The sequence below is a fragment of the Jaculus jaculus genome, chromosome 3 (assembly GCF_020740685.1).
Source record: "Jaculus jaculus isolate mJacJac1 chromosome 3, mJacJac1.mat.Y.cur, whole genome shotgun sequence".
NCBI classification, from domain to species: Eukaryota; Metazoa; Chordata; class Mammalia; order Rodentia; family Dipodidae; genus Jaculus; species Jaculus jaculus.
The window spans coordinates 91,248,195-91,258,574 of NC_059104.1; the positions used below are offsets into that span (position 1 = coordinate 91,248,195).

Consider the following 10,380-nt stretch of genomic DNA (forward strand, 5'->3'; position numbering starts at 1 on the left):
ACTGCTGGAACCTCCTGGAATTGTCTTAATAGTCTTAATATTAGAAGAGTAGAACTACTTTCAAATGTCTTGGATTTCCCAACCAGTGCAAAAAAAATGTTCAATACCTACAAGAGAAAGTAGTCTTGCCTCAGCATAAATATTTCCAGTGCTCTACAAAGCAGCTGGGAAAGAGAAACTCCAGTTTTGTTGGAACCCCTCCCCCCATCATTCTTTATCCCTAGTATCAGCTTGGGTCCTCTGGTGCTCTTCTTGAGCCCTAGACATCATCATTCAATACTTCTCCCAATTTCTGTAATATTCATTAGAAGCAACATACTTTTAAAGCATTTGAGAAAATCCCCTATATCACAATAAAAATGTAGATTATTATTACAAGTCTCTCTCTCTTACATTCTGATGATTTTTTTTTAATTTTAGAGAGAGCAATACAAAGAGAAAGAAAGAGAGAGAGAGAGAGAGAGAGAGAGAGATTGAGAATTGGTTCAGCAAGACTTCAGCCACTGCAATTGAACTTCAGATGCTTGCCACGTAGTGGGCATGTGCAACCTTGTGCTTGCCTCACCTTTGTGTGTCTGGCTTAAGTGGGATTTGGAGACTTGAACATGGGTCCTTAGACTTCGCAGACAAGTGCCTTAACTGCTAAGCCATCTCTCCAGCCCCTAATTTTTTTCTTAAATTATGAGACAAGGTGTCATGCATCCCAGGCTGGCCTTTTAACTCACTATGTAGCTGAGGATGGCCTTGAATGTCTCATCTCCTGCCTCCACCTCACGAATGCTGTGATTACAGGCTGGCACCACCATGCCTAGTTTATGTGGTGCTGGGGATTGAATTCGGGGCTTCATGGATGCTGCTCCAGCACTTTACCCACTGAGCCACATCCACAGCAATTCTAAAAATCCTGGAATGTTCAACTCAACTAGTAATGCCTTACTGTGCTATCTTCCTCCCACTAATACTAGCACAACGTAGTTCATTGACAGGTAATGGCCCTTTTGTGGGTGCTGTGCTTCCAAGGTGATGAGAGAGAAAAGCACTACAGAGCTCTTTGAATAACAACAGTGGTTTCCCAGGGGAATTAAAGGCTACTAAGTCTCCACTGCTCAAGATGATATGCAGTGAATGTCATTCCATATTCTTTAGACAAGTAAGTCACTTTACTAAGCATTATAATTTTACATGCATATTTACTTTGGCTTTAGTGTAGCCCATACTGGGATTATTCGATGTTTACCTCACCCAAATCACAGTAATGTAATTTGAAATCCATTATTACATCAATCTGTGATCACATGTTTAGAGACTCATATTTAGAATCTTGGGCTGGGCCAATTGGAACCATGGACATTGATATTACACATGTCTTAGAGCCTCAGTTCTTCATCTGCAAATGGGAAGAACAGTGCTTTGGGGCTGGAGCTGTGGCTCATGGGAGTATGGGCAACTTGCATGTGCAAGGCCCTGGGTTCACTCTCTAGCACCAAAATAATTAATTGATCATTAATTAACTAAGCCTGTCTAAGAAGCTTTTATTAAGAAAGGAGATAGTATGCCTAAAGCAAATAGTTTACAAATGGCAGTAATTATATGAGAATCCCCTATAACCAAGACCTTATTTACCAAATACAGTAGGTACTAAATTGCTGCTTTTTGCTTTTTAAGAATATACAACATAGAAGGCTTTAGAAGGCTCTGGGACTGAAGAGGTTATTTTTGATGCTTTGGGCATTACACTGATGTGTTTCTTCATGAGTGCCAAGTGTCATGAGGCTCGTTCTGGAGTGGGGTTTAAGGATTAGCACATGAAGATCCTCTCTCCACTCTTCATTCATTCACTACCATCAATGCTGCTCCAATTTCCATTAAGTAAAAGGTTTTCTCTAATCCATATACACTGAGTTATGGCTTTGACTTTTGGATGTTCTAGTAACATCAAAACACAAGAGCAGGGCTAAGTGATTTGTCAGGCAGCTTTTAAAATTATTGCTTATAAAAGCAAGAAGAAAGAGATCTGTCTTGATTTAAGGTCAGTCTAGGACTAATTTTTTTTGAACTACAATCCCCAGAATGCTATCTACCTTATAGAAATGAAAGCCTACTTCAATTTCATGTTGAGAGTCTGCGATCAATTTATCCATATCATGGCACATAACTACTCAGATACGAGTGACAGTGCACTGAGGAAAGGTCCATCTGACTTCCGACTGTTAGGCAGAGAAAGGGATCAATAAACATTTAACCACACCCAAATCACCTTTCTCAGGCATGATTTGGCTAAACGTTTCAGCTCTGTTGGTTTTTATGGTTTGGAACCACACTTTGTATATGCAGTGAATGCGACACCAAATTCTAGCCATTACTAGTGCTGCAAACAAACACTTCCAAGACAGGTCAACCTGAAGAAAACATTATTTAAGAATTTCTGAATTATGGACCATGACAGACATTACTGTGCCATTTGGTGAACAATTCTAGAAGAAAATCTCAGCCAGCTCATGCTCAGATGGCCTGAGACAATCCAACTCCATCTACCTGGGTTTCCTCAAATGCTCCCCAAGGCCTAGAGGTCCACAAGAAGGAAAACCCTGAAACACAGTTTTCTGTGTACCCACTTTTCATTAACGCCTTGTTTTTATTCTTTCTCCCCAAAATTTCTTCCAGGACTATCTTTCTTCACTAGATCAATACACTTTCAGGATCCTTTAGTATAGTTCCCTTCTCTGGGAGAGACTCTCTAACTGCCATATTTCTACATCCCTATTCAGCTGGAAGCAGTTAAAGACTGACTAGTCATTGTCCTCTTTCCTCTAACAGCAGCTAAGTGTCTTATCAAGAGAGTGGGGAGTGAGAGGGAAGGCAGTTAGGGTGAGTGAAAGTAAAAAAGGCAGGAAAGTCTGCACTTGCTAGAAATCAAAGATGATCTGACTTATCTCTTGCCTAGTTCCCTAGGCCTGTTTTTCCACAAACAACCTGGCCTCTCCTGGGAGGAAGGTCTTTCATAGGATTTAAACATTGTGGTTGGTCAAGTTCAGCCCCTGGAACTTGATATCAGGGCTAGTCTCTTCTGGAGACAGCCCCTAGCCCTAACCAACTACCTGTTCCTCTGGTTCACCTGAGCCAGAAGGCAAGGCTCACCACTAATAAGGTTATAAATACATTTGTGAGGGGAGGGCACACTCTCTGAGCTGCCTGACCACTTGGGAACTTGTAACTGTTGGTGAGTTTCCCCTTGGCTGGGACTGGGGATAATTCCCAGCCCTTATTCTTCACATGGGCTCTTTACCCCTGTAACTCCCCACATGGCAGGAGCTCTAAGAACTTTCTTTTCTCTCTTTTCTTTTCATGGTTTTTCTATGAAGGACTTCCACGTACCATCTCTAGCCATGTGGGAGCCTTTCCTTGGCTCTGTACTTCCCTCAATAAATATAATGACTTAATAATAATAATCATAAAGGATTTTTGAATCAGTAGAGTAAGAATCTAAGTGGAATTCTGACATTTGGAAACAAAATTACTTTGAAATATATTAAGATGTATTTAAATTGCTCTTAGGTGAAAGTCAGGTCCTTCAATGCTACATGGGGATAATTGTGGAAACGAGGTCATTTAGCGGAGTCTTTCTTTGGTTTCTTCATCTTAAAAGTACAGCCAGAAATAATTTGCACAAAGCCAATGATTTTTCCTTTTTGATGTCCTCATTTCTGGAAACAAAACTATCATTTACTACCTTGGAAGACTATGAATCTACTAGATTGGGCTAGGAGAGAAACGTGGTTTCGATCATGTAGCCAGAACACATGAGCCCTCTGCTCCAGCCTTTGTAAGATATAATGAGTGGGCCTCAACAGGACCTCTGAGTCCTGCTGGCAATCTCCAAGATGGGATCACTGCAGATCTACCTCTCACAGCTGCTACAAGGATAAGCAAAGTAGCACATGCAGAGTGTTTAGAACAGTGATAGCTTTATGAAAAACTATAGAAATAGTAACTATTATAATTATACTTACTCTGGCTTCTTTTTTTTTCTGAGGCAAGCCCAACAGACTGGCCTTTTTTTTTTTAATGAGAGAGAGAGAAACAGAAACAGAGACAGCCAGACAGCCAGACAGACACAGAGAGAGAGAGAGAGTGAGACAGAGAGAGACAGAGAGAATGGGCATGCCAGGGCCTCCAGCCACTGCAATCAAACTCGACACATGTGTCCCCCTCGTGTGCATGTGCAACCTTGCATGCTTGCATCACTTTGTGTATCTAGCTTACAGTGGGACCTGGAGAGTAGAACGTGAGTCCTTAGACTTCACATGCAAGTGTGACCAGCTGTTGTGCCTTCCCCACCATGATGGACTTCCCTTGAACTGTGAGCTGAAGAAAACCCATCCTTCTTTATAGCAACAAGGAAAATAACCAATATAGCCACCCTGTGCGGCTCTTCTGCTGAGAGCCTCTTGGTGACAGCATTTATCACTTGTACCGCATTTGAGATCCCCTAAGATACACACGCCTTTAATCTAACCTGATATCCCCAGTGAAAAGGAGAGAAAAAAGAAAGAACTCTGGACTTGTTTCTGACTTTGACTCTCCAAGGAGCCCTTATCATGACTGTATAAGTCCTCTGAGCCCTGTGCTGTGGAGGGGTACTATGGTTGAAATACGAAGCGGTTTTTCCCCAAGCTCATGTGTTTGAACACTTGGTCTCCAGCTGGTGGCGCTGTTTTGTGGGGTTATGGAACCTTTGCAACTGTGGTCTAGCTTGCAGAAGTGGGTCACTGAGGGTGGGTCTTGTCTGCTTGTGGTTCTGGCTAAGATCTGTTTCCTCCTTGGAGCTACGTTGAGAAGCTCGCCTGCAAGCTCCCACCATCACAGACCAGGTGGCGTCAGGTGCCATGCCTTTCCTGCCATGGTGAACTGTACCTTTGAACTGTGAACCCAGAGGAGTTCTCCCCTTAAGTTGTTTATGTCAGGTATTTTGTCACAGCAACAAAAAAAGTTAGTATTATAGGTGGTTCTACCCGACTTGTAAATTTGTATTCTGGTACTTTAGGTATACTCCCCAGGTCCTTGTAACTACTCCAACTTCCCCAAACTCAAAACAAATCCTCTGAAATCCAGCTAGACTCCCTAACATGCCCCAAGCATTGCGCTCTAACTTGGCTGTAGAAACCAAGTCTTACTTTGTCCCCAAAATCCTGCCCAGCTTCTAGGCCTTCCAATAATTCTCTTAATATTTTTAGGGGAATTTACTTAACACACACAAACAGTTTGTTTTAGCCTGGTGATAAGTCTGTAAGATAATTGTTACAGTTTTTATTCTTGAGGAACCGAAGCACAAAGGCCTGGCATGATCTTGGCAAGGTCACATGGTTAGTGACAGAACCAGTCCTTGGGCCCTGTGGTCTGCTTCCTATTTCTTCACCTCACTAAAGCCCTTTCAAATAGCTCTCAACTTCTCCTGTACTCATATCATTTCACGTCTCATTAAAATGGAGAGACTCTGCTATATTGTCTTATATCCCCTTACATTGTAAAGTGGGTCATAACATAAAGTTAAGTCCCATAAATACTGACTGTTAAATCTGTATGTGATCCTACAAACCTTGGGAGAGAGACTTCTGCTAGTTCTGAAAAATGGAGCCAGGTAGGAATCTAAACCCCACCCTGATTCCTTGTATCTTACTGACATGCATAGCATACCTCTTACAGATGAAGAAAAGTGAGCTGACTGAATCCAAATTCTACACTAAATAGCCATGCTTGGATCATATTAAGACCACTAGGCTCTAGGTCTCATTTTTCTATACCAACTTTTCTGGGATTGCTTCAGCATTAGGTCATAGTGGTGGGCCTCTTGGGATATGAATAGACCACAAGAAACACAAGCAGTATAAAAACTCTTACTGGTTTCTCTTTTTTTTTTTTTTTTGAGATAGAGCCTCATGTAGCTTAGGCTATTCTCCAAGTTCTACCTGGCTATGAGCTGATTCTTTTGCCTCTGCCTTCCAAGTTATGGGCGTGTATTACTGTTACTCAGCACCCTTAATAACTGTGGTATAACAATTTAAAAAATAATAAATGGGCCAGGCATGATGGCTCATGACTTTAATCCCAGCAGAAGTAGGAGGAATGCCAAGAGTTCGAGGCCACCCTGAAACTACATAGTGAATTCCATGTCAGCCTATGCTAGAGTGAGACCCTACCTCGAAAACCCAAAAATAAATAAATAAATAATAAAATAAATGAAAGTAGTGAAAAGCCAGGAGCCACCCTGTTCTTAGTTGCCTGGAGACCAGTTTCGCATACAGCAAGGTGCTCATGAGGAGAGGCCCTCCTTGCTGTCACTGCTGCACCAGTAGTTTCCCCACATTTCAGAAGCCAGTTACCTGTGATGCACAGCAAAGCCGGGGTCCCGGAGCTCTTCCTTGCTGGTGGTCTGGGCCACCTTCCTGCTTGCTTCCTCTTCTGTCTCGCTCAGGCTTTCCTTCCCAGGGCTGTACTCTAAACTGTCCCGCTCCATGTCTTTGTCCTCCATTTGGTCCTCTTGAGCCAGGCTTTCTGAATCTGATTCTAAGGAATCTTTTGAAATCAGATTTAAGTCTTCTTTCTTAAAAGGTGGGCCTGAAGACTGGAGACTTAAGTTGTTATGATGGACAGGACACTGACTGGAGAACTTGGGAGTTAGTTTATTATTCATCTTAAAAAATAAAAAAAATTAACATGGACGCTCTTGCTAACAAGCAGTTGGCTGATATTTCGAAGTTGTGGCTCTCAAACCCGTTACCTAAAAAGATTATATTTATGTTACTGTGTGACTATTGAAATCTTAATACCAATGTTTATCAAAAATTTCAATGAACAAGAGAACCTTGTTACATTCTCTTCAGGCCTTTTGTACCCTTTTGTGTGTCTGAGCAAGGCCTGTTTGAAGAATTATTGTTTTTCTCTCTGCAGAAACACATCTGATTTAGAGCTCATAACAGCCCAAGTAATCAAATGCAGTTTTATTGAGGAAATCAAATGGCTGCTTGAAAGCAGATTCCTATTTCCAGCTTCTAAGGGCTTGTTACAGACAAGCCGGAACAAAGCCAAATGGTTAATTGTGAGCAGTACTTTGATGGCCTTATTTCAAATGCCCAGGGCAAGTGAGTGTGTGTGTGTGTGTGTGTGTGTGTGTGTGTACGCGCGTGCCTTCTATAGTCATGGATAGTAGTCATGGATGGAGTAAAACAGGCTCAGGGTCCACCTCTTGGAAGGGAAAGGTAGGGGAGAGAAACGTGGTTTCTCCAGCTGGAAATGTAAACAGGGAAGCTGTTTTATTATTAAGCTTATTTTGGCCTGCTATGTCATTTGAAAAAGACTTTTTGCTACTTAGGGTGCTCCCAGAAAGGAATGTGTTATTTGTTGGACAGTATTATGAAGATCAACCTCAGCTCAGTATAAACAGTAACCATGATTTTAAAAGGTTGGGCAAGGTGTTGGATCCTGGGAATCCCTGTGCTTGGGAGGTGGAGGGAGGAGGGACAGGAGTTCAAGGTCAGACTGGTCTATATGCAAGCCTGAATCAAAGAGAGGGAGAAGATGAATCCAAGTGTTCAACAACAACAACTGGTGTGGGCCTTATAAACCTTGCCACTGGGTGATCTCAAAGAGAGCTGGACATCCCACTATCTGGAAGAGATGCTGTTGTCCAGGAGGAAAGCTGGGTAGGTAGGAGATTCGCCTGCACCTCAGCTAGGAGTTAGTGAGGTCTCTTCGTACTCACTTAAAGAGTGTGATTTCAAGTGAGCCCTCACTGTCTCAGAGCTGTTCTAGTGACCCATGAGGCTGCTTATGGAAAGGGTGCCTTGAGTTCATACAGAATTGAAGGGAAATGATGTTTTTGAATTGTATTTCCTTTCATCTCTACTCTGCATTTCTCGTTTGGTTTATCTTCTCTACCTTAGTGCCTTTATGCCAATTTTTTTTTTCCCCTGTAAGTCAGATAACAGAAATCCTTACCATTAGAGGTTACTGGAAAACCTGTTTCATTCCCTTACTTACATTCTTTTGGAAAATCCCAATTTTATTGAGATAACACAACTTCATTCCTTTTCCTAGGATCATTATATTGTGTTGACCTGGTTACTAAGGTTCCCCAGGGAACACTGGCAACTCCTTGGAGAAAAGGACCTTAGCAAACATCTCAGACAGAGGGTAAAAATCAAATGTAAATAAACATGAAGTGATTTTCTGTTTAACTCAAAGTTCCCTCTCTTGACAGACTGAAAGATCATCCTGATTTTAAACTAATTTGCTGTTGTGTCTTAATTTAAAATACATATGGTATTCTGCCATTATTCTAATACTGATAAACATAATGCTTTGGTGTTTAGAGTATTTCCAGAGAGCAGTAAATACTAAAAAAGAAGTAAAGTCTATATAAACCTCAGGTTTAGTCTGTAAAAGGACACTGTATTTGAGATCTTGAAGAGCAAGCTTAAAATAATCAGGACCAGGGTGGGGAGATTAGTTCAGTGGCAGAGCAATGAAACCTTGGGTTCAATCCCCAGCACCAGCAAGAACAGAAGCAGAAGAAGAAAAAAAAAAGGAAGGAAATATCGTAGTTCATTTTAGAAGTACTTTTTCATAAAACAGTCCAGCTCCTTATATTTCTCTTCTTAAATAACAGACGAAAGTTTCCTGGAAGCAATAAATAATACACAAACGGCCATGTCGTAGAATCGTTCAGTTGATAACACATTAGAGTTTCGGAGGCCCATGCAAGGGGCGAAGGGAAACTCCCCCAGCTGGGCCCGATCTTGGAAACGCGGGGACTTCGGCGGAAAAGCTGCCGGCTTGAGTCCCCGGGCAGCGGGGGTCTCCCGGGCCGGCGCCTCGCCGCAACGGCCGCGGGCGGCGGACCCGCTCTCCCGGCCTCGGGGCGCGGCCGCCCCGCCCGCCCCGCCCGCCCCGCCCGCCCCTCGCGCCGCCGCGGGCCCGGGCCCCGACCCCCGCCCGGGGCGCCCCGCTCGGCCCCGCGCGGCCCGGCCTCCCCGGCGCGCCGCCCACCCGGCTCCCGGGCCAACCGCCCGTCACCTGCCGCCGGCCGCGAGCCGGGCCGCGTCCTCCGCGCCCTCCGCGTCGTCCGCGCCGCCGCCCGCGCTGCCTGGAGACGGCGGCCCGCGCCGCGCCGCCCGCCGCCCGCCGCCCGCCGCCCGCCGCCCGCCGCCCGCCGCCCTGCCCCAGGCCCACGGCGGCGTGCGTGCCGCCCACCTGCGGGCGGAGGGCGGGAGGCGCCCCCGGGGCCAGGGACCGGAGTTTGCTATTGGAAAGGTGTGCAAATCCACCCACGCTCAGAAGGGGGGATATTAAACCCGCACTGGGTACCACAGTCAACACCTTGGAAAGTCTGGCCGCGTTGATGGTGGTTGTGGTTTCAGTATTTGGGAGGAAGAAGCAGGAGGCGCTCCAGTCCAGCCTGGGCCACACTGTGGCCCTATTTCAAAAAGAAGAAGAAAATAAAAACAAGCCATGTCAGAGAGGAAACTCATTCACAGCTGGGGTAGTGTAAACTGACACTGTAGAGAAAGGTTTGGCATTATCAAAAGTCTACTCAGGGCTGGAGGAATGGCTTAGCGATTAAGGCCTGCAAAGCCAAAAGACCCAGGTTCGATTCCCCAGGATCCACGTTAGCCAGATGCACAAGGGGGCGCACACATCTGGAGTTCGTTTGCAGTGCCTGGAGGCCCTGGCACACCTCTTCATTCTCTCTCTCTCTTTCAAATAAATAAAATACTATTTTTTTTCTTTTGGTTTTTCAAGGTAGGGTTTCACTCTAGTCCAGGCTGACCTGGAATTCACTATGTACTCTCAGGGTGGCCTTGAATTCATGGCAATCCTCCTACGTCTACCTCCCAAGTGCTGGAATTAAAGACATGCGCCACCATGCCCAGCAAAATAATTTTTTTTTTTTAAGTCTACCTCAGTTCCCAGCAACTTCACCTTAGGTATTTACTAGAAAGAAGTGTGTTGCTTCTGTTTAGGTTTGAATCTGAAATATCATATCCTTTTTTTTGTTGTTGTTGTTTTGTTTTTGTTTTTTTGAGATAGGGTCTCTCAAGGTGGCTCAAACTCACAGCCATCCTCCTACTTCTGCCTCCTGAGTGCTGGGATTAAAAGCCACCATACCTGGCTGTTTTTTGTTTTTCAGTGTAGGATCTCATGCTAGCTCAGGTTGACATGGAATTCATCCTCTAGTCTCAGTGGCCTTGAACTCACAGAGATCCTCCTACCTCTGCCTCCCACACAGACTCATATGTTTGAACACTTGGTCCCCAGTTGGTGGCGCTGTTTTGAAAGGTTGTGAGGCCTGGTTGTGAGTCTGAGGGTGGCCTTAAACTCACA

At 44.4% G+C, this 10,380-nt stretch overlaps 1 protein-coding gene across 1 annotated transcript in view; it reads right to left on the bottom strand.

Moving 5' to 3' along the window:
- Nucleotides 1-9,127, bottom strand: part of Jhy (junctional cadherin complex regulator) — a 60,530-nt gene extending 51,403 nt beyond the window's left edge. The window contains exons 1-2 of the mRNA XM_045145799.1: nt 9,073-9,127; nt 6,381-6,778 (exon numbers count right to left, since the gene is read on the bottom strand). Coding sequence (XP_045001734.1) covers nt 6,381-6,691 — 311 coding nt within the window. The 5' untranslated portion in view covers nt 6,692-6,778; nt 9,073-9,127. The remainder of the gene's footprint in view (nt 1-6,380; nt 6,779-9,072) is intronic.
- Between the last annotated feature and the right edge of the window lie 1,253 nt (nt 9,128-10,380).